Below are 24,786 nucleotides of genomic sequence, written 5' to 3'. Positions count from 1 at the left end.
ACTCGTTTCCTCTGGGAGCACTTGTTAAGGTAATATGACTGGTTACCTTGATCTCAGACCATTCCCCACATTATCCTGTGTACATGTAAAGAAGGAAATGACAATCTACTGCTCTCTGCTAAAGATCTCCTTTTATTAGTATAGAAATGGTATAACTTATGTGGGGTTGCACTACAAAGCTTTGTGGGTCAAAAACACTTGTCTCGTGGATAAGATGAGGGAGCCAGCTGCCGGATTGCCATTCGTTCGGAGGTCTCCGCCCCCTATACGCGTTGGGTCATTCGTCTTAGATGTCACAACTTCATTAGTTCGGTTTTGCACAGGGCAGCCTGGATCCTCCTCTTCTCGGGTCCCTAGTTAATGCTTCTAGCCTCTGCCTTCTGTCGAGTGCCCCGCAGCAAGCAGCTTGCTATGGGGGCACCTGAGCCGAGCTGCAGCTTCGTGCGTCAATTCAGACATGGAGCTGCCGTTCGGCCCTGCCCCCTCTCCTGATTGGCAAACTGACTTTTTTTTTCTCAAAATTCTTTATTAGAGAGAGAAAAAAACGTACAAGCATACCACAGATCAACAACAGGTACAGCCAAATTCCAGGTACAGCGAACATATGACAAATTGAAGACAGTGCAGACAGCAGTTCAAGGTGTATTAACGTAACACTAAGGCATCCATATAGCGCATAAGGAACATAATGTACACCCCCTGTGAGGCCAACGGCCTTAGCTGTTAGAGCTGAATAGTGAACAAATAAATTCTCAGGGCACCTTCAGGCAGACCCCCCCCCGCCCCACCGGACCGGCATCCTTCTCATGGCCGGCTACCAGGGAAGGGAGGCCCCCCTCAGGTGCACCCGAGTGCCGCGGCACACCCCAGAGGACCCAATGGCGGTACTTCCCCCAAAGGGGTGTCGCACCGCATCACTCCCTGAAACTGACCGACCAACCTAATAGGGAGCCAAACATATCATGGCCAGTACTCATCAGCGGTATAGAGGATGAATAAACTTATAGACGGTATGCTAAAAGCCAAAAAAGAAAAGGAGGGGCTACAGGAAAAAAGACAAAGAGGGAAAGAGAAGAGGGGAGGGGACCAAGGTGGAGAAATAAGGGAACAGGGGAGCACCAAGGAGGAGAGTGGGGGGAGGCCGGCCGACCCCCGTTCAGCGACCATCAGCGGGTAAGCAACTCTGTATATTCCGGAGTGTATTTAAATTCATGCCAGTAGAACCAGCGTTTCAGGAACTTCTCTCGTGTACCGTGCTCAGTGGCTACTAGATCTTCCAGTTCATTGAGGCAAGAGACCTTGCGGAGCCACATGGCTACCGTAGGAGGCTGTGTCTGCTTCCATAGCGGAGGGATGCAGCTTTTAGCTGCCGTGAACAGAAGGGGCAGAATTGATTTCCGATAGGACGCCCTCGGATATTCATGGTGATGAAGGAGGAAGAGTGCTGGGTCTAGGGTGAGGGGATGGTCCGTAAATTTCTGGGCAATGCGGAGGACCTCCTTCCAGAAAGACTGTAAACTCGAACATGACCAAAAGACGTGTGGGTAGGTTCCATCCTCCTCCCCACACCGCCAACAGACATCCGGGCAGGTCGGGAACATGCGATGAAGCCTAACCGGAGTATAGTGCCAGCGGGTCAAGGTCTTATAGCCCACTTCCTGATACCGCGAGCAGCGGGAGGTCTTGTAAGTGAAAAATAATATCCTCTCAACATGATGGTCTGCAAAAGACACATTCAGGTCCCTCTCCCATTTGGCAATAAATGGGAGGCGGAAAGATTCGCCCGGCGAGGCCAGCGCCCGGTAAACCAGAGAGACCGTGTGGCGAAGGGGAGACGTGTCGGAGCAAAGATCTTCAAAGTACGTGAGCCGCCTCGAAAATTGAGGCGCCGAAGGAAGAGCTTGTAGAAAATGAGCCAACTGGATCCGCTGCCAAAAGGACAAGGAGGTAAAGGGCGCCGTAGAGTTCATATGGGAGCGCGAAATCCAAGCCCCCGCCCTCACAAAGTTCCGTGCTTGGTGAACCCCCTGGGTCTTCAAGAACCTAAATCCAGGTTGATCCAATCCGGGCCCAAAGTCTGGGTTATCAATCACCGGGAGAAGGGGCGAGGGAGAGGACGCCAACTGGCCGTTGTGGCAAAGACGCCTGCCCACCGCCAGCGTGGGTCCAATGGTCGGATGGGTATCCAAGTCCCTGGGAACAGGGCCAGAGCTCCAAAGGGCGGACTCCAAGGGAGTCCCCACTGACAAACGCTCCAGGCGGACCCATTGTTTCATGGAACCGTGGCGATACCAGTCTATAATGCGAGAAAGATGACATGCTTCGTAATAGAGGACTGCGTCCGGCATTGCCATGCCCCCACTCAATTTAGGCATCCGGAGCACCCGCAGCGCCAAGCGGGGGGAACCCCGAAGCCACAGGAACTCCCGGAACACCCTGTTCACCCTCTTGAGGTAGGAGGATGGGACCTTAATGGGCAGCGCCTGGAGCACATACAAGAGGCGGGGCATGATGTTCATCTTTATAATGTTGCAGCGACCGAACCAGGAAAAAGTCCCTCGGCGCCACCCTTCTAAGTCTTGCTTGATGCGAGTCAAAAGAGGTGGGAAGTTACAATCGAAGATTTTCTCCGGGCAACCCGGGAGATAAATCCCCAGGTACTTGATGTGGGACAAACCCCATTTAAAAGGAAAATCCGCTCTAAGGAGAGTCGACAGAGAGGCCGGTAAACCGACCGCCAGCGCCTCTGACTTTGATTGGTTAATTTTATAGAAAGATAACGACTCATAAACCCGAAATTCTCGCAAGAGATTCGGGAGGGAAGTGAGAGGGCGTGTCAAGAAGAAAAGTAGATCGTCTGCGTATGCCGCCACTTTAGGCGACTCCCCTGCACTTACCGACAGTCCGGCCACATCCGCATTCGCCCTCACTGTCCTCAGAAAAGGCTCAAGAGCGAGAACAAAAATCAACGGGGAGAGCGGGCACCCCTGGCGAGTGCCATTTGCGATGTCGAGGGAGTGTGAGAGAGACCCGTTGACCTTCACCCTAGCCGAGGGCCTGGAGTAAATGGCCCTGATCCACGACAACTGGCGTTCCCCCCAGACCAACATGCTCCATGGTAGCTAGCAGAAAATCCCAGTTCACCCGGTCAAACGCCTTTTCGGCGTCCGTCGACAGGACCAACATCGGGATACGGTGGCTATTAGCATAACCTATGAGATTAATTGCCTTAGCGGTATTGTCCCGGGCTTCCCGGGCAGTAACAAAACCTACTTGATCATCGTGGATCAAACCTGGGAGCAGGGGAGCCAATCTAGAGGCAAGGATCTTGGTGAATAGTTTTAGATCAATATTCAGGAGAGAAATCGGCTGGTAGCTCGCACATAGCAGTGGGTCTTTACCCTCCTTGGCCAAGACAGTGATATGAGCCCGCAAGGAATCAGGCAAACTGACTTTGACAACTGTGGAAGCCAATGGCGCCGTGGCTGTGTCTGTCAATCAGGAGGGAGAGTTGAAGACGGCCAAGGGACTTTTGAACATGGCTGGACAGAGATGGGCTCAGGTAAGTATTAGGGGGTGCTGGGAGACTGCTTCACCCGGAAGGTTTTTAATCTTAATGTATAGAATATATAAGATAAAAAAACCTTCTGACTTTACAACTTCTTTAAGACACCCAAAATTGGAGGCAATTTATTTTTACAAAGCAAATACTTCTTTGCACTCTGGTACTGACTAGTATTCCAGTGGTTCTCTTCTCCCTAATTTTTCTCTCCTTCGCTTAGCTAATGTGACCCTAATGCTTATGGAGAGGGACTGGGGAGGCAAAAGTAAGGGTGCTGTGGAGACGCCTGACCACTTAATGAACCAAGGACGTCATCGTTGTGACACCTGCAGCTGGCCCGCATATTTCCCAAGGTTGTAATGTTGCACAATAAAAAAACTGTGACTGTGTAATAAAAAGGCAGGCTTGATCCACTTGCTGGTACGTTGACAGTTTTTGGAAAACTTAAGGCAAGTTTTAGGAATTTTGCCAAGACTTCCATGAAGAACCCATAAGGCACCCTGGGTGGAGAAGGCTGCCCTATATAACCCCTCCCAATCCCAGCTAGCCTCATGTTTTTGGTATTGTACTTAGGTTTTTAGCCTCTTACCTGTTTTTTGTGACGGTTTTTTCTAAATCAATCTGAAATTTGAATTTGCCATTGACAAATGATCCTGTCATACTGCAGACTGAAATGGAAAGATAACTTTTTTTTCTCTTACGTCCTCTGACAGACGCAGCTCTGGAAGTTTCTTCACTAATGGGTTATGTGTGCCCTCTTCAGGAGTAGTTAGGCAGTAAAAGCTTTCACTAGGCATGCCTTTAGGGGCTGTCCTATCCACATGACCCCAGACACACCTGCTCATAGAATCAGTTTCTTGTTGCCTAGCTTAGGAGTAGGACCTAGGTTCCCTGCTGGGACTCCGGTCCCAGTTTTTCTTTTCTTTCAAGAAATGCTTACTTTTCTTTATTTACTATCGCTAGCTAGTGTGGGGGGATCCTCCTGGTGAACTAAAAGCGACAGCCGGGCTGAGGTTTCGCTAGATGATCTAGATCCTTACGGTCTCCCAGCCTGGCCAACGAGCGTGAGCAGGTTGCGGTCTACCCATGCCTCGCCACGACAGAGCCCTGACGGATGGGGACAAGCCTGCGAACAGATGCTTTCACCGGGAAGCCTCAACCTGGAACGTCCTGAGTTGCAGCGTACCCCTCTTGGCTGGCAGCATCCTCACTCAGGGTGGGAGGCAAGCTGTATCGGAGCGGAGCTCCACGGTCCATGCAAGCCCCCCGTGTCCCTGGGACAGATGCCTGTGGGGGAACTGTGGGCCCACTCCTAGGGATTAAAGGGCTGTGTTTCCTAAAATATCCACCTGGCCTGACAGGACGGGTCCTGCCCTCCCTGCTCCCACTGGGGGTGCTATAGCGGCGACTAACACCTGAGGGAAGGGGTGTGACAATGTCACGGTCCCCGGGGGGATCCCCTGTGGTGGGTCCCTGTGAAGGCCTCATTCCCTAGGCTCCTGACCGCTGGTGCCGTTTTCGGCCGCCATTTTAAGTGTGGGAATCGAGCTGCATCTATGTAAGGGCAGCAGCCATTTTCTTTGTCTCCCTGAGTGGTTGGCGCTGTTTTCTGCGCAATCTTAAGTGTGGGCAACCGTGCTGTTTGGGCGGCAGCCATTTTCCCTGAGCTTCCTATACTGTAACATTAGGCACCGTTTTGTGTTAGCCTATGTGTTCACAGGCACTGCTTGGCCTCTAGTGTTTTTTTGGTCACTTCTTGTCCAGCGTTCTCTCTAAGCTGAATACAATAACAGCGCTGCTGTTCCAGGGGCTTAAAATATAGAGTGAAAGAAAGGGGGAATCCGCGCTCAGGAATAAAGATGAAAAAGTGGCTGCAGGCCACTTCAGGATATAGCCCTAAAAGGATTATATAAATGTATAAAAAGAGGGATGAAGTGATTGGCACTGCCTGCGAAAAGGTATGTCAAAAGAGTGTGTGGAGTCGAAGTGTCCGAAATTGCTAATCAATACCCTCTGGCCATGTATGGTGTTCAAACTGATCTTACACTAGTATTTCACACCTACATGGAATAAAAGAGGGGGGTAGGTGACCTGTGCAATATATATTAATAAAGTGCCAAAAAGGATAATATCAAATAACCTCAAATAAATGATGTCACATGGAACACATATCCATAGATCATATCATACACATTAGGACATAAATTAGATCATGTGCAATAGGGTGCCAGGTGGTGAATAAATAAATACTGAAGAAATCTGGTAATATTAATAAGTTATTAAGCAATGTAACTGGAAAGAATATATATATATATATATATATATATATATATATATATATATATATATATATATATATATATATATATATATATATATATATATATATATATATATATATATATATATATATATATATATATATGAAAAATCTAAAAATTGGAATAATATAAGAATCTTATAAAATGCAAAAATATATATAACAATGTGCAGAAAGTCCAAAACGGTATAACTATGTGCAAAGTCCACAAAATTGATAAGGTGCTCTTTTTGAGGTGACTCGGAGTGGATGTGCAGGTGAGGAATTGGGTGCTCCCCTCTCGGTATACCCCACGCTTACCGGTGCTAAGTACCCCTACAGGGGTAAATCACAGGTCGATATTAGGGATCGCTTCCATGTAGCAGGGGTCCAGACCCTGTTCCTCTTTGCTAGATTCCTCCTCTCCGGTCACTTGTCAGAGGGGTTAGAATAGACTCAAACTGGCATCAGTGCTCCAGGGGAAAATTAGGACAATCCCAGGACATCTATAGAGGAAGAATGCCTCATATAGTGAAATATCGTTTTGAAAACTCTTATTAGTATAAAAATCAGGTACTCACATTGGCAGTAGTTTAAAAACGGGTACGTCTGTCTTAGGAGCCACAACTTCCTCTTTTGCGGTGTGTATCCGGAACGCCGTGCGTTCCACCCGCCGGATGTGCGTCCCAAGCCGACAGACCAAAGTCGGAAATGACGTGGTTACGGGGATAGGAGGGGGATGATCTCTAGGAGTTACTATACCTTACTAGGCACCCTTCAAGAATCGTCTACGTTACCATGCAGGGAGATATGGGAGAAGGACCTGGGCGTCATAAACGATGACACATGGATACTATGTCTAGCATCCGCCCCCGTGGTCTCTGTTTCGGCCTCGCAGAAGCTTTCTCATTTATATCCATTACACAGAGCGTACAGGACGCCGATCCAATTGCATAAATGGGTGGCTAGACTCACCCCCCTTTGTTCTAAATGTGAGTGTGATTATGGTGATCTATTACACATGTTCTGGAGATGCCCGAAGCTATTTAGGTACTAGGGGGAAGTGCTGGATACCATTTCCCTGGTTTATGGGGTTGTGCTCCAGAGAGATCCCATTGTCTGTCTGTTGCGCTGGAGTAGGAAGCCCTGACTCATAATGCACATACGGCGGTTCTACGGCTGTTGTATGTAGCCTAAAAACTGATTGCCAGACACTGGATTACTCCACTAGTAGGGGACAATGGGTGGACCAAGTTAATAAGGTGCTTATACGAGAAAAACTGACATACCATAGGAATGCCCTGAATAAATTTTATTCTATGTGGCAACCGTGGCAGGAAGTTCCAGGATTAGCACCGTTTAGACTGGTGTGTGACAGATTGCTTTAGGGTTAATAGGGTTGTTTATTGTGCAGGCTGCTGTCAAGGGGTTACTCCATTGTATATTGCAAATCACAAGAGGGGTTCTGTTTTCACTTTTTCTTTTCCTTGAGAAACGCAGAAATATTTTGCATGCCCATAGTTCTGGGAATTGTCTTCTACTAACATTGTGTTGGGTACGCAGAATATGCTTATAAGACAAATGTATGGCATTCTTTACTGTTGTTTACTTTGAAAGTCCTAATGCATGTACATGCAATGCCTTGTATATGTTGTTACTAATGTATGCCTTTTTGAATTGACCCAATAAAACTTTTTTCTGACAAAATAAAATAAATAAAAGGGGGAACATTAGTCAGAAAATTAAGTCCTGCTAGATTACTTCAGGCTGGCCCCTTTTGCTGGTATAGCTATGTAAAACATTAAAAATGAGTGCCTCTACTGCTTAAAAGTCAGTAAAACTCTTACCCTAATCCTTCACATGCTCAGTGGCTCTCTATTTTTAGGCACTGAAGAATTTGTAGAGACCAATCTGCTGACGGCCTTGAAGTGGAATTAAACCCTTCTATCCTTTACAGCCAAGGACGCTGCTTCTGTTTGATCTGCAGCTGCCGTGTTGCTGCACATGTGATCAGTTAGGACACAAGCCATTAGATGGTTTGGTTGAGAAAACAAGCAAATGTGACAGTCGGCAATCATGGCAACTGTTAAATTGATGGGATTGGTTCCACTTTATCATTTACTCGTGTTGAGGAGCTCTGGGCTTCAGCAAAATGGCAGCTTTCAGCAAGAATAAAACTGGAGCAATGCTGGAGGCAATTGACAGCACACACTAATTTTGGTAGCTTAATTAACTACCTCCTGCCCACAGTATAGTAAAATGACGGCGGAAGGGATCTCCTTTCAGTGCCTGCTCATCAGTGCCCATCAGTACTGCATATTAGTGCCTCCACATAAGTGCAGCCTGTCAGTGCCACATCATCAAAATTTTCTGGCAAACCAAGAAACTTTTTTTTTTTTTTAAGCAAAAAATAACCCAACAGTGATTACCACCAAAAGAAAGCTCTACTTGTGTGAAAAAAATGTTAAAAATTTAATTTGGGTACAGCGTCGCATGACCGCGCAATTATCACTCAAAGTGTGACAGCTCTGAGAGCTAAAAATTGGCCTGGGCAGGAAGGGGGTGAAAGTGCCCAGTATTGAAGCGGTTAAGAAGGAATGTCTGTTCCTTGCTAAAGAACATTATTTTTTATTAAGTTGATATGGGTAAAATTCATTCAAATTCTGACATACAAAATGCATGTAGGTATACATTAGACAATTGCTTTTAATGTAATCACTTTTCTGGAGAAGTGTGTTCTATGTAAATACAATTTTTTGTTTCTGTTTCTGTGTGTTGATGTGGATTTTCTTTGAAAATATACTGACTTTCAATAAATATAGAGTCATTTATTTTTTTCTTTTTCAGTGTAAAACCTCTGCGATCGGTCTTCTCCTCTCATCTAAAATCCTTGCCTTCTGTAAGGAAGAAACCAGGGGCACGCTCTGACTATCCTCCGAAGCTGGTGCAGGAGGATGATAACGAGGATGTTGTCTGGAAAGAATATGACAAGTATGTGCTTTAAGCTGCCCATATAAAGCTTGTGTGTTTTTTTTTGTTCATCTGAAAAAGAACTGTACCGATTTCTCCATCCACACACATTCGAGGTGTATGCGGGAATCCTCCCTGTTGTGTTATTGTATTCTGACAGCGGGACTCCTGCTGCCAGAATACAATTATTAGCGCTGCAGCTGATTCTTCTGCAGTGCTGATCAAAGCAAACATTTCCAACAAGTCTGTTCATAACAGGTTAATTGCTAGTTCGATTACAGTGAACAGGAACGGTCATAGATGGATTGAAATTTGGCTGGTCCCTGCTGAACTGCCAGAATTTCGATCCAACTGGAGCCAGCTTTAATCTTGCTGTGCATTCTGCAAAATGGACAGGCTTATTCTACATTGGACTAGCTTTGCATGCATAAGTGAACCTGATATCTAATGAGGTATCCTACAATTAGAATGCTGCCTGTCCATTCTTTAGGAAACCTTGACACTGCTATAAGGCAGTCATTTTGTTTGCCTGTGTTTTAACCTGTTGAATTCATATGGAATTAGTGACACCCATTAAGCCATCAGGCATAGTTGAGTTTGTCTTTAAAAACAATGTACACACATTTGGTTTTAGAAAACATGTAAGCAATTTAAAGTACATGCCTTCTTCCTTTATGTTTGTAAGATTTTGTCACAGGTACTCTAGGGTAAGGCTCAGAAAATAAGAGGAAATGAGACTGGTTCCCATCACACAATTTAATGTCTTTGCAGTGGCACACATTGTTTTTTCTTTTTTTTCTTTCTTCTATGGTGCTTACATAGTGACTTTGGAATTATTTTAGAAGTGTTACAGTGCAATCAAACACCTAAAAAAGCAGGATATAGAAACTACCACCACACATAGGTAAAATTTTAAGTGTGTGTGTAATTTTACAAACAAAAATGTAATTCATCTATTGTTCGACAGACACAGCTCCATCTAGTCAGACTATAGGGTTATACTCCTCCTATCAGGAATAGGCACTAGGCAGGAAAAAAGCTTAACCGCACCTATGGGGGCTTTCCCTGCAGGCATAACCCCACACACCCTGCTATCATCAAACAGTTTGTTTCTGCCTAGTTTAAGGAATAGGACCTAGCTTCCTGCTGGGACTTCGGTCTTCGCTATTCTAGGAAAGTTTGTTAGTTTGTGATTTCTTTTATTTTCACTATTTAGTTCCTGAGGACCAAAATCCAGAGGAACTATAAGCAACAGCTGGCTGAGGTTTCACACTGGATAATTTAGATCCTTAAGATCTCCCAGCCTAGCCAGCGAGTGTGAGCGGGTTATAGTCCAGAACTAGGCCTCACCACGACAGTGTCCTGATGGATGGGGACGAGCCTGCGAGTGGACTGTCTCGCTGGGACGCACACAACCTGGAATGCCCTAAATCGCAGCTTCCACTTGGCTGACAGCACCCCCATCCCGGGTGGGAGGAGATCTTTTTCGGAATGGCACCCACCTGGTACTGTGGTATGGTGAGTAAATTGTCCCCCTGGCGATTTTGGGGCAGACGCGGGCTCCTCCCTGGAATAGTCAGACGTTAGGGGCGGTAATAATGCTTTTGTTGTGGCGCTTTTTTGAGTGGGGTGACTTGTCCTGTGTGGGCCTCTGGTTAGGGACCTTCTGATGCCTATTGTACTGGGCCCCCTTTTGGGAGTCGTGGAGACCGCATTTCATGCTGTGGGGGCTGCCATTTTGCCGTGGATCATGATTTTTATATTCCCATTATATTATATGGGCAGCCATTTTCTATAATTCCCCATTGAGAATGCATGAGCGGCCATTTTCCTGAGGTCCATAGGCTGGACAGGCTGCGCATGCCTTGATTTGTATCTTCATTCAGGGAGAGCCCCATATGGCTCCTCCGAGAAGGTCCCCGCTACCTCCGTGGAACCTCAATCTGGTATTATTTGTTCTTCAAAAAGCCTCCTTTTGAGAACATTCAGGAGGTTTCTCCGCTTTCGTTGTCCCAGAAGGTTGTCTTCTTGGTGGCTATCACTTCCGCTCGCAGAGTATCTGAACTGGCGGTATTGTCCTGCTGCTCACCTTATCTGGTGATACACAGGGATAAAGTGTTACTTCGACCTAATCAGTCGTTTCTTCCTAGGGTTGTGTCTGATTTTCATCTGAATGAAGACATTGTGTTGCCTTCACTCTGCCCTAAGCCCAAACATTCTAAGGAATTTGCGTTGCACTCTTTGGATGTGGTTCGGGCGATCAGGGTCTATCTGGAGACCACTGAGTCTTTTTCGAAAATCAGACGCCCTTTTTTCCTTACCGAATGATCTCGTAAGGTATTGGCTGCGTCTGCGGTGACCATATCCAGAAGGATCAGGCAGGCGGTAGTTCAGGCTTATTCTGGGTCAGGTCCCTCCTTTCCCGGTGAAGGCGCATTCTACTAGAGCTCTGAGTGCCTCTTGAACTTTTCGCCATCAGGCGTCGGTGCTGCAAATTTGCAAGGCGGCAACTTGGTCGTCTGTGCATACGTTTACAAAGTAGATGTGTTGGCATCTTCGGATGCTTACTTTGGCTGCAAGTTTTGCAGGCTGCTGTTTTAAAGAGACCTGTTGTTTTTTTTTTTTTTTTTTTTTTTTTTTTCTCTTTGCTGGGTGTATTGTGTTTTCAGGGTGAGCTCCAGTTGTTCCTGGTGGAGCTCCATGTTACCTGGCTGGCTAAGTTTAGCCTTTGGGCAATTACGTTTCTGTTTGCGTTGTCTTCCCACCCCTCATGAATATACTGCTTTGGGACATCCCTATAGTCTCTGACTAAATGGCGCTGCGTCTGTCGATGAACGATAGAGAGAACTGGATTTTTGTAAGCACTTACCGTAAAATCCTTTTCTCTGAAGTTCGACAGACGGAGTACCTGCCCCGCTACTTCTGAGTGAATGGGGTTTCTTCTTTTCTAAACACTGTTTGCAACTAAACTGTTTGAAGATAGCAGGGTGTGTGGGGTTATGCCTGCAGGGATTGTCCCCATAGGTGTAGTTAAGCTTTTAAGCAGCCTTTTTTCCAGCCTGGTGCCTCTTCCTGATAGGAGGAGCATATAACCCTATAGTCTCTGACTAGATGGAGCTGCGACTGTCCTTTGAACTTCAGAGAAAAGGATTTTACGGTAAGTTCTTACAAAAATTCAGTTTTATTGCATTGTCTATAGATGTGATAGCTGCACTTTTTTTTTGTCTAAATGTTTTCTGCAAATACAGGAAATTAGCAAAATCCAGATTCCTTGTAGCTTCCCGTGTAGTGATCTGAAATCCCAAGCCATCTTCTGTGAATTTTAAAACCCCTTATCCCTATGTAATGGAGATGAGGAGAAGGTGTCTATTGGATAAATCAGGAGAGCAGCCTAGGGTGAAACTTAGACAGGAATTGTGTTGCTGGCACCATAAAAACCAGGTTAAAATAAAGGGGAAAAAAACAGAATAAGGAAACCAAAAGCAGCCACCACACCTCAGGACTTGGTAAGATGGAATATGCTACATTGTTTTTGGGTTTAGATATGCCTAAAAGCACATTAGAGCACATTAATATAAAGTGGCTTTCTCCCTTTCTGTGATTGGTACTCTTCTGATTTGTCTTCATGTATGTCTGTATTTAGCATAAATATAATTACATTGATAGTATTTAGGAACATGTGGTAATTGGCATAATTTACAGATTAGTAGTTGCCATAATTAGAACATGCAAAACAAATCAGCGTATAGAAGGAAGCTAACAAGTTGTTAGTGGATCTGAAAAGTATCAGAAAACTATCCTTTTTTTTTTTTTTTTTCTTTTCTTCAGAGTAAGCTCAGTGTCCTGACTGTAGCTCTTGATTTCCTCATTTAGGTCCAAGATGTACACAGCTGACCTGGAATCAGGGTTGCATTACCTCTTGCGAGTTGAACTGGCCACCCACGAGACACTTGAGGGAGAGAAGCTGAAAGCATTTAAAGACTTTATAACCATCTTGCATAAGGTGTGACATTTAACTGGATTGTTATGACCGCAACAAGCTCATAAGTTCCAATTGTGGCTGCTTCCCAACATCTTAGAATACCTAATCATTTTACCAACCTTTAGAGGGTTTACTCACCAAGCTAGAAAAAAATAAGAACTCAAAACAATGTCTCTTCCCCTCTCCTTGGCTATAAAGTTTTTTGCACTGCTTGAGCACTATTGTAGATCTAATAGATATGTGGCCACTTTAAAAGAAAAAAAAGCCACCACAGTCCCTATGAGCAATACTTTTAACACACTGTACGAAATTCGCAATTCAGGATTGTTTTGATTATATGTTCTGAAAAATGTATATTTAGTAGAGTGTAGAGCTAGCTGGGAAGGAAATCTCATATTTTTTTTTTTTTGTCAGACAAGTAAAAAGGGGTTGATCTTGTATAGTCTGTGAACGAAAGATAAAGATTCTGGTGCACTATGTCTCTAAAAGTAAGCGGGTGCTTGGAGAGTGTGTAGAAAGTCTTTTAGTCCAAGTTGAAACGTAAATGAAGGCTAGAGGCAGCAGCCATCCTTATCCTCATGTCCAAGAACACTGTAAGACGTGTATAAAAACACAAGAAGCAAAAGATGTTCACGCTCGTCAAAATACTGTAAGTCTCGTGATCTCCACCATCCTGCAGGCGGTCCACAGGGCTGCAAGGGGATGTACGCAGTTTGGGACACCTGGTGTGTACAGAGAAGTTAACCAGTGTGGACCGCAAAAGGGGAAGTGCCGTCACTGGAAGAGATGGGAGTCAGGACCGAGGCTGTCAGTAATGTAGGCTACATGCTCACAGCTCCTTCTACTGGCCTACCGCTCCCTGGAGGAAAGCAGTTTAAATACAAGAGCATGATGTCCACGGTCATTTGCTGGACTAATACAGCCAGCGGACTGAATACTTGTTACACATTCATGCACCATTATGAGGCTTGTAATAATGTAAAAAGGGTTACTGTTGATGCCCCCTCTGACGTGAGAGTATTCACGGAATGTATCCAATATGTCTCTTGCTGACATAAGCATTTAAAACGTTCTGCTGCAGGCAGACTCCCAGGGATGGCCTCAATTGTTTAGCCTTTAATAGTTTATATGTTTTAGAAGGAGCTGTGAGCTCCAAGTGCATAGCCTGCATTGCTGACCGTCTCAGTCCCGACTCCCGCCTCTTCCAGTGACGTCGCTTCTACTTTGCAGTCCACACTAGTTAGTGTGCACTTCTCTGTACACACCAGATGTCCCAGCCTGCTTACATCCCCTTCCAGCCCTCTGGACCTCTTGTGAAGCCAGTAAGACAGCAGAAATTGCAAAACTGACAGTAGTTTGATGTGCATGAACATCTTTTGCTTCTGAGTGAGTTTTTTTATACCTAGTGCAATAAACGCTGACGTTTTGATACTGCACTTAGGTGGCACCTCCCCTTTTCTCCTATAATCTGTGAATTCTACAGAGTGAAGCCTTTCTTTATGTTTGTTACCCAGCGGGGTGGCAGGTGCAACATTTCTGCACTTCATTCCTTGGAGCAATTGTAGTGCTAACCTGTCTGTAATGTGCAACGAGCAATAAATACACTCCAGTTCTTTTAGTAGAGAAGTCTCACTGCCTCATTTAGAAAATATTGTTACTTGGTAGAGATGCAGCATTTGTGTGCTGTTATCCTAAAGTCTGCTACTATTTACTGCACCCTATGCTGTGTGCAGGGAAGACAATTCCTATATCTGCTTAGTATATATTTGTTGCTGGATTTACAAAAATATATAGGCGTTATTTATTTAAAGTGATAATAGTCTTTTTTTTTATTTTTTTTTTATCAATAACAAACATGGCATACTTACCTGCTGTGTGCAGTGTATTTGCACAGAGCAGTCCTGATACTCCCCTTCTCAGGTCCCTCGCCAGCACTCCTGGCCCCTTCATTCTGTCGAGTTCTCCCAGAGGGGCACCCCAGTCGAGTCGCTTCTCTGTATGTCCATTCAGACACGGAACTGCGGCTCGGCCCCGCCCCCTCTCACCTCATTGGCTCACTGAGCTGGATTTACAGCCGTGGTAGGCAATGGCGCCTGCTGGTCTCCAAGCCAATGAGGGAGAGTCACGGATGGCCAAGGCTCTCATGAACATCGCTGTATCAAGATGGGGCTCAGGTAAGTATTAGAGGGCTGAGAAGGGGGTGCTGCGCGCACAAGGTTTTATTTTTATCTTAAAATGGTTGTAGTCAGGTTTTTTTTTTAATCTTAACTAGATGGTGCCCGCGCCATAGCGCGGACCTAAATTGCCAGGAGGGCGTACAATTATGTCCTCCCATGCACGAGTGGCTTTGCGGAGTGGGCCTGGCTCGATCTGTGATCAGCAAGTCCATGAGACTTGCCTGATCACAGATCGGAGTAAGGGGGCGATCCTGCCCCCTTTTCACGTGATCAGCTGTCAGCCAATGACAGCTGATCATCTAAAGAAAACAGCAGCCGGCGATAGGCTGTTTTCTCCTCCTCACACTCCTCGGGTGTCCTCCTCCTCACACTCCTCGGGTGTCCCCATAGCAGGGTGCTTGCTGTGGGGGCACTGGATAGGAGGGAGGGGTCAGGAGCACTAAAGAGGGAGGGACCTAAGAAGAGGAGGATCTGGGCCGCTCTGTGCAAAACCATTACATAGAGCAGGTAGGTATAACATGTTTGTTATTTTTAAAGAAAAAAAAAAAAAAAACGGGACTTTACAAACACTTTAATGCATAGAATGCATTAGGGAAAAAAAAAACTTAAGCCTTTAGGACCACTTTAATCTAAAGTGACATCTGTACAGTAGAGAGAAAAAAAAAGTGGCTTATGGTTTTACTTGGCAGCTAATGAAAATTCAGTTGCCACTTTTATAAGGCAAGTTCTGGTTGTTATGGACAGTTTACTTGTTTCTCCATGGAGATCTTAAAAGGTGCTTCCTTTTGATTCACTTGCAGTTAGATATTACCTGTAGTCCTTTTTGGTCCATTGCAGCCACCTGCCACGGTTTTGCTTCTTTCTGCTGGTAAATTTTCCATGCAAATCTTGATTGCTATGCTATGCACTATCCTCTCATGCTGCCTCCAATAATTTTAATAAAGCGCCATCTGTAATTTAAAGAGGAAGTAAACCCTCCTCTACAACTTGTACCTATAGGTAAGTCTATGATAAGGCTTACCTATAGGTACTGTAAATATCTCCTAAACATGTACCGTTTAGGAGATATTTACCTTACATGCAGCCAGTGACGTCACTGGCGCATGCGCTCTGAAGGAACGGCGGCTCGTGCCGTTCCTTCAGAGTCCCGTGCCGTGACTGTCGGCTCGCGTGCGCGGGAGTGACGTCGCCGCGGCTCCGGCCAATCAGATGGCCGGATGCCGCGATCCCGGAAGACGGGCGACTGGACATGTCGCCCGTCATAGAGGTGAGTGAGCGGCACGGCGGGGGCTCGTTCTAAGGTAAGTATTGCATAATGAGCTAGTATGCGATGCATACTAGCTCATTATGTCTTTCTCTTGCAGGGTGAAAAAAACAAAAAAAAAAAAACTAGTTTACAACCTCTTTAATAGGCAACAACGTTCAGGAAAATAGCAAGTCAATGGAACAAATTTGTTAAAGGAAAGTTGAAACTATAAACCATATTCTCTTAGTGATTTATTAGGCACACACTAATGGAAGTGTTCAATACCTAAAATACCTACATGCATTTGTAAATGGTACACTATCCTTACTGTGTAATTTTGGGCTATGCTGTACAAATTGTACTTGTATATGGTTTTTTAAAAATTGGCGCTTTTGTGCTTAAAAAATGCCTTTCAGTTGTTCCCAGGGCGCCTACATGTGATGAAGTTGCTTGAAACACTGCAGGAGTGGCTGGCCAGTATGCCTCTGGTTAAGATTCCTTATGATGCCATCTTGGATATAGTCAACAACAAAATGCGGGTAAGTTAGGGTGGTAATATGAGTGAAGTAACTGGATTCTTTAAAACGGGTCCTAAGCACTGTAGAGAGAATGAATATTCCTAGGCAGCACTCCCAGGGCTGGTGACCAAAGGTTAGCTCTTTGCTAAAGTGGGGACTGGGTATCCCAAGGTGGAAAGTGTCAGAACACATGAAATCCAGGTTTAATTTAATTCACACTTGTATCATAAAAGGCCAACGTGTTTCAGGGGCTCAAAGGATTCCCCCTTCATCAGGGTTTTGTACAACAGTAGCAAATGTGTACAGAACTGGAAAAAATGTAGTACACCTTTTTAATTTAACAGTACCAATTACTTGTGACCTTATGAACTTTATTGGATTGGTCATGTTCGGCAGCAGTAATGCCCGCCAAATGCGATATGCTGTTTAAATTTTACTGCAGTCATGAAGCGCTTTGCCACAGCATGGTTACAGCCTTGAGCGGCTGCATGCCCGTTCAGGCCGGAGGTTGGGAGACAGTAAAACCATGGTTCAACCATGTGGTTTTACTGCCCCCTAGCCTCATGTGTGAATGAAGCCTAAGAAAGAGAAGGGTATGCTTATTTCTAAAAAAAAAAAAAAAAGTGGCAAGATGGAGATTGAGCTAGTCAAAGTGCATTCTACCTAAGACCAGCACACTGGATCAGAGGGTCTCAGTTAGTTTTTGTGTACCCCAAACTGAATAAATTTTTGTCTTTTCAATAGTATTTCATTTTGAATGTGTATTTTATGCTTCTTAAACATTATTTCTGTCTGAAAGAAAATAGTTTTTTTTGCAAATGAACAGAAACCAACTGACCACTGTTATATTCATTTTAGACTTCCTAGAATCCTTGTCTCCCCCCCCCCCCCCCCAATACCATTCTCGTCTTTCTTTAAATAACTTTGCACAGATATGCAAAATAAATTGTGTGTAGACCCTATACATACAGTCTTATGTCTTTAGCATGCCTAAAATTAGTACAAATTAGAAAAGCTAATACATAATGTATCATGAATTTTGGACCATTTAAATCACGGGTAGCCCCATACACTGAAAGGGAGTCTAGTGTTTCCACGCAGAGCTGGTACACAGATATGTAGAGATAGCAACGGTGAAAGAAAAATGAAATGCAACCATATGAGTGCCTATGGTTGGCCTGTTTCAACAGACTTCAGCTTGTATAAGAGTAGTGTGATCAGCAAGCTTTCTGAAGTGCAATCTGTGCTTAATTCGCTTCTCGGAGAGCATTGGAAAGCAGGTGTAAACAAGCCCTAAAGGTTTAAAGAAAGATGCTTTATGCTTGTCAAAAGCTTTAGGCTTGGTTTCACTTATGCGAATTGGATGCGTTTTAGACCACATCCAATTTGCATTATGTGAATGTGACCGGCTCTCAATCGAGCCGGTTTACACATGTTTGGGGCAGCTGCGGTGCAGTTTTAAAAAGGGTCCTGTGCAGTTCAGGTGCAAATTTAAGGAGGAATTCTGCCCTGAATCGCTCCGGACTGCAACCTGCAGCTAGACGTGTGAACCCAGCCTTTAAAAAGCTTGGTGAAAACTACATAAAAGCTTTTACACTGCTCTTATACAAGCTAAGGCCCGTGTTAAACAGGCCGTACTGATGGAGCAGCTCCAATAAAGTAGCCAGCATTGCCGTTTTACCTCTAGAGGTTTTGCATGCAATTCTTTAAAAATACTGCCCATAGGGGAAGATTTACTAAGACTGGCGCACACAGAGTCTGGTGCAGCTGTGCATAGTAACCAAATGGTTTCTAACTTCAGCTTCTTAAATTAAGCTTTGACAACAAAACTTAGAAGCTGATAGTAAGTCTTCCTTATAGTTCTTGTATTTAGAGGGATTCTAGCCCTGCTTTATTTCATTCAAATTGAAACTCAGAATGTGTGTATATATGGCTTTATACTTGGCATGCAATTCAGACAATTCAGCAGCTGCACATGTCCATATGCTAGTGAACTAGATGAAATGCTAATCTGCAACCAGATTTGTTAATATCTTTGCACTTTATAAAACAGGCCTTTCTCCAACATTCGACAGACGCAGCTCTGTTTTAATCATAGACTATATGGATAGGCACTAGGCGGAAAAAAAACTTGTCCACGCCTATAGGGGTGTCCCAGCAGGCATAGCCTCTCAGGCTCTGCTATACTCAAACAGTTTGTTCTGCCTAGTGACAGGGATAGGACCTAGTTTCCCTGCTGGGACTTAGGTCTTAGCTGTAACAGGGAAAGTTTTTTGTGATATTTTTTATTTTTTTTTTCTAGTTAGTTCCTGTGGACCAATATCCAGAGGATCTACAAACAGCCGGCTGGTATTCGCACTGGATAATCTAGATCCTTAAGATCTCCCAGCCTGGCCTGCGAGCGTGAGCAGGTTATAGTCCAGAACTAGGCCTCGCCACGACAGTGCCCCGATGGATGGGGACCAGCCTGTGAGCAACCTGGAACATCCAGTTGCAGCCTCCCCTTGGCTAACAGCACCCCCATCCCGGGTGGGAAGGTGATCTGTTTCGGAGTGGCGCCTGCCTTGAACTATGGCATGGTGAGTAACCTGTCCCCCCAAAACCCCTGGTGGTCGCGGGGTGGGCGCGGGTCCCTCCCTGGAATGGTCAGGAGCTTATGGTTCCCTTGGTTCCCTGGCACCCCGAAAGTCTACTTTGGGGTATTTCTTGCTTCTCCCTCCCCTAGTGGGTTTTCGCCTTGGAGGGGAGGGGGCGGTAATAATGCGGCCGGCTTTCGCCACTTGAGTGGGAGGAATCATCTGGGGGGGGTCCTTGAATGGGGACCCTTACTTAACTTTTGTTCTTGGACCCCTTTTGGGGGTCCTGGAGACCGCATGGCGCGCATGGGGGCTGCCATTTTGCCGTGGTTCATTACCTCTTTGTTCCCATTTAGTTTGTATAGGCAGCCATTTTCTAAGATTCCCCATTGAGAATGTATAGCAGCCATTTGCTTGTGATGGGGGGGGGGGGGGGGGGTGGGACTGGCATGCAGCACATTTTTTCTATACTTGAGGCAGAGTTGCTGCCTTTTTCTGCTCTTCTGAGTTACTTTCGTTTTGACATTGACCAGGACTGCAGGTGTTATCTGGGCTCTGGTAAAGGTTCTTGGGGTCCCCTGTAGGCTTTCCTCTCCTGCTCTGCTATATTTATACATTGCTCAGTCTTGGGGGTCTGCAGTAATAACGGGGAGACCGCGTCTTTCGCGGTCTTAAAGGGACATTGCACCAAAAAAAAAAAAAAAAATGTATTTGCAAATGGAGTCCCAGGATAAAATATCACCTGCAGACTCCCTGGAAATGACTGCGGGCCCTTCCGGCTCACAGTTGCAGCCAGAGATTGCGTTTTTTCTGCAAAGCCTGATGTCAAAAGTGCGGTCGGGTTGTTCTGGTGCTGCTAGCAGGATCTTCGGATTCTGACACCGATATGGTTGCCGCAGACCACCCTGAGGTGGTCAGTGTCTTCACATTCTGACGGTGAAGAGGATCTGTCTTCATTGTCTCCCAAGAACGCGTCTTGGTGGAAAATTTTGTTTCTGTACGGCAAACCCTTAAAATGGCTGATGAACTCACAGCGTCGGGTACGCAGGTGTCTTTTGGCTTCTGCAAATCGGGTAAAGTTATCCCTTGTCCTGACTTGTTTCACTCCATCGTGGATGAACAATGGCGACGCATTAAGCACATGCTGGTGGTGACTAAGCGTTTTGCATGCCGTTATCCCTTTGTGGAGGTAATGGATACCAGATGGGCTGTACCGCCGAAAGTGGATTCCCCGGTGGCCAGGTTGAATAAAGCGACTCTGACGCCGGTGGAAGAGTCGCCAACCTTTTCAGATCCTATGGATAGACAGGTGGAATCCTTATCCCGCCATGTACATGTGGTAATGGGTCACATGTTAATAGCTAAAGCCCAGTACACACGTACCGATTGTCGGCCGAAAATGTTTTTTTTCCGGCTTGTTAGTATGATGCTTCCGACAGCCGACAGCGCACTTTCGGCCGAACCGAATCTGTCGTGCAAGCATTAAAATTTTTTGTATGCCTACACCAGAACGGCCGATTGTTCGCCAGTCAGTACAGAATTCGGCCGACAGACAGCAGATTTGCAAGACTGGGCATGCTCAGAAAAGAAAAAAACACAGGGAAAGTTAACCATCACATGACATCGCTTCTGCAGTCGGCGGACAAAATTCGTGTGCAGTCTTTTGCACTTTTCAGCGGACACGACAGCCCGGGGACAAAAGACGGCCGATCGTTCGGCCGACGATCGGTACGTGTGTACGGGCCTTAACTTTGTGAACGTTCTCATAGCACAGACTGCTACTGAATGGGTGAAGTGACTGAAGAGCAACTTGGAAACGACACAGCTTCCACCTGCGGATTTGGAATTGTTAGACCAGTTGGTCCAAACCCTAGTGTTCACGTGTGATACGTCCCTGGACTTGGCCTTATTGGTGGCCAAGACGTCAGCTGTGGGGGTTTCTATTAGACGCCTGATATGGCTTAAATGCTGGTCGGCTGACCAGGCTTCTAAAAAAGCTGTTGTTGATCTCCCTTTTTACAGGGGAGAAGCTATTTGGAGCCTCTCTGGACGAGTTGATCAAAGGTATCACGAGGAATAAGAGCACCAATCTGCCCCTATCCTCTAAAGGCAAGGCGCCGCATCCTAGGTGGGGGCCTTCCTTTACTGCTCATAAACATCTTTTTCGTGCCTCCATGTCACAGGAAAGAGGTAAACCGTATAGATCTTTGGGAGGGTCCAAGAAGCCATGGTCCGGTAAGTCCAAGGGCGGCAAATCCGGACCCACAGACAAACCCTCGTCTGCATAAAGGGGCACCCTCACCCGAGTCTGGGGTAGGGGAAGGTCTTTGATTCTTCCGGGAATCCTGGACTTCCTTGATTCAGGACAATGGGGTTCATGAACTGATCTGTTTAGGATACAAAATCAAATTCTGGTCTCGTGTACGCACTTCGTGTAGGTTCTTCCCGTTCAATCTTCTGTTGTCCCCAGCCAGGTTAAAGGACTTGAGAGGGGAGGTACACAACTTGCTGTCGCAAGGGGCGATTATGCCGGTTCCAGCTCGGGAATGCTTTCAAGGGTTTTATTCAAACCTGTTCACCGTGCCCAGAAAAGAAGGCAAGGTGCGCCCCATCCTAGATCTCAAAGCTCTGAAACTGCTTTGTGAGTCAATCCGTACAGTAGTGGCGTCTCTGCATCAGGGAGATTTCTTCGCTACCATAGATATCAAGGATGCATATTTACACATCCCTATCTATGCTGGATGCCAGCGGTTTCTTTGCTTTGCGGTAGCAGGGATCATTATCAATTTGTGGCATTACCCTTTGGTCTCGCCTCTTCTCCCAGGGCGTTTACCAAGGTTCTGGCTCTGGTGTTAGCATTGCTGTGCCAGAGGGGGATTGCAGTACTGGGGATACCTGGACGGTCTCCTGTTAAGAGCGGACTCCTATTCGGTTCTGTTGGAGAATCTGGAGGTCACTGACCAAACTCTGCAAAAGTTCAGTTGGAACATCAATTTAAAAAAAATATGCGTTGACTCCGGTCCTGTGACTGGAGTACCTAGGCCTGACTCTGGATTCAGCCTTGGCGAGGGTTTTCCTTCCCCCAACAACCCCCCCCCCCCAGGACAAGCTACAAATGTTGCAAGGGGCGATTCAGTCATTGTTTGTCAACAAGTCTTCACTCAGTTTGCATGCAAGCTTTGGGTCTGATGGTGTCAACCTTCAAAGCGGTTCTGTTTGCTAAGTTCCATACAAGACCCCTGCAGAAGGAGATTCTGGTGAAGTGGAACAAGGATCAGAAATCCTTGGAGTGCCCAGGGTACCTGGACAGTGGAAGAGTCAAAACTTCCAATCAATGTTTTTGAACTTGGAGCGATCAATTTTTGTCAGAGTCTTTGGACTATGCGATTGTCTGGTTTGGGAAGAGATCATCAAGGGCCTTACGGGGAGGTAAGAGTACTTTACATCCAAGGGTGGCTAAGGGCAAGGAACCTCGTCGTAAATGTGGTCCTTTCTTCTTGGCTCATAAGCAACCTTTTCTTCCCTCTGGATCGCAGGAAAAGGACTCCAGTGCCACCCATAACTTTGCTGGAGGCTCCAAGAGACCCTGGAATGGTAAGTCAAAACTGGTTCCGCAGATAAGCCTTCTCAAGCCTGAAGGGGGCCCCCTCACCCGCATCTGGGGTGGTGGGACGTCTTCGCTACTTTCTGGACCTTTGGACCTTGCTCATTCAGAACAAATGGATCCACGAGTTGATTTGGTTCGGCTACATGATCGAGTTTTGATCCTTGCCTCCTGCAAGGTTCTTTCCTTTCAACTTAGGGCCTCTACAGGGCACTGCAGGACCTGTTCACACAAGGAGTCATTGTGCCGGTTCCAGAGTCTAAACATTTTCAAGGTTTTTATTCAAATCTGTTTACCATTCACAGAAAGGAATGCAAGGTTCACCCGATCTTGGACCTCAAGGTTCTAAACCACTTTGTGCGGGTTCAGAAATTTCGCATGGAGTCAATACGCACGGTAGTGGATTTCCTTCATCAGGAAAATTTTATGGTTTCTGTCGATCTCAAGGATGCTTAACTTATATTCCAATATATGTCGGGCACCAGCGGTTTCTTCGTTTTGCCGTGGGCGAAGAGCATTCTCAATTCGTGGCGTGTACTCTTTGGGCTCGCTTCAGCTCCTTGGGTGTAAACAAAGGTCTTGGCCCCAGTGTTGGCCTTGCTTAGGCAGAAGGGGATCGCAGTACTAGGTTACCTGGACCATCTGCTTCTGCCTGCTGTCTTCTTTGGCTCTAGAAGTCGACTTGGACATTACGGTACAAACTCTACGGTACAAACTCTGCAGGAGGTCGGATGGATACTGAATTTTCAAAAATCAGCTTTGACTCCGTCCACCAAGCTGGACTGCTTGGGTCTAATGCTGGATTCAGCGTCGGCCCGGGTGTTTCTTCCACAGGTGAAACTTCTGAAGTTGCAGGATGTGATTCCACTCCTGTTGTCCAACCGTCAGTCGTCGCACAGGACTTGCAGTGCTGGGTCTGATGTTCTCCACCTTTTGAGGCAGTTCAGTTTGCTCAGTTCCATACCAGACCTTTGCAAAGAGATTCTGGCCAAAAGGAACAAAGTTCCCCTATCTTTGGACGATCTGATCATGTTGAGTCAGGGTGCGAGAAGGGCTCTAAAATGTTGGCTCCACTCTCCGGTGTTTCGCTTGGGAAAATCCTTTCTTCCCCTGTTTTGGACAGAGATTTTCACGGAAGTCAGTCTGTCCGGATGGGGAGGTGTCTTGGGAGTTTATTTGGCTCAAGGTGTTTGGACTCAAGAGGAGTCCAGTCTGCCGATCAACATACTGAAGATTCGGGCGATCGGACTTTGTCTCAATGGACGGATAACCTGCAGGGAATCCCAGTGAGGATTCAATCGGACAATGCTATGGCGGTGGCATATGTCAATCAAGGGGGCACAAGGAGTGCCCTGGTGGCCTGGGAATTAGCCGGCATTCTGAAGTGGGCAGAACTATATGTTCCGGCCCTCTCTGCTGTGCACATTACGGGGGTAGAGAATTGGGAAGTGGATTATCTCAGTTGACGGACGTTGGATCAAGGAGAATGGTCTCCTCTTCACATGGAGTGGTTCTGGTGTGTGTATATGTATGTATGTGTGTATATATATATATATATATATATATATATATATATATATATATATATATATATATATATATATATATATATATATATATATATATATATAATAAGCCCTACATGCTTTCATATCTGTCTTATATATAATACACTCTTCAAATGTGCTTTAAAATGCATGGTTTTTCCTTTTATGAACAAGAAAATAATGGTGTTATGCTGTTGGGTCGGTATACTAATGCTATGGGGCTGGTATGAAATTATTTCCAGGGCTGAATTTGATTCCCAGTCCGGCCCTCATGTGCTTGCATCTTCGGATGCTGCTTTTGGCCG

General features: G+C 45.8%; 1 protein-coding gene across 1 annotated transcript in view; it reads left to right on the top strand.

Moving 5' to 3' along the window:
* QSOX2 (quiescin sulfhydryl oxidase 2) overlaps window positions 1–24,786 on the top strand; it is a 134,911-nt gene that overhangs the window by 43,207 nt on the left and 66,918 nt on the right. Inside the window, exons 7-9 of the mRNA XM_082263784.1 lie at window positions 8,709–8,852; window positions 12,705–12,834; window positions 16,653–16,775. Coding sequence (XP_082119910.1) covers window positions 8,709–8,852; window positions 12,705–12,834; window positions 16,653–16,775 — 397 coding nt within the window. The remainder of the gene's footprint in view (window positions 1–8,708; window positions 8,853–12,704; window positions 12,835–16,652; window positions 16,776–24,786) is intronic.

The sequence above is a fragment of the Pelophylax lessonae genome (assembly GCF_965119305.1).
Source record: "Pelophylax lessonae genome assembly, chromosome: 7".
In the NCBI taxonomy this organism is placed as follows: domain Eukaryota; kingdom Metazoa; phylum Chordata; class Amphibia; order Anura; family Ranidae; genus Pelophylax; species Pelophylax lessonae.
This window is presented reverse-complemented; position numbering and strand designations above follow the sequence as displayed.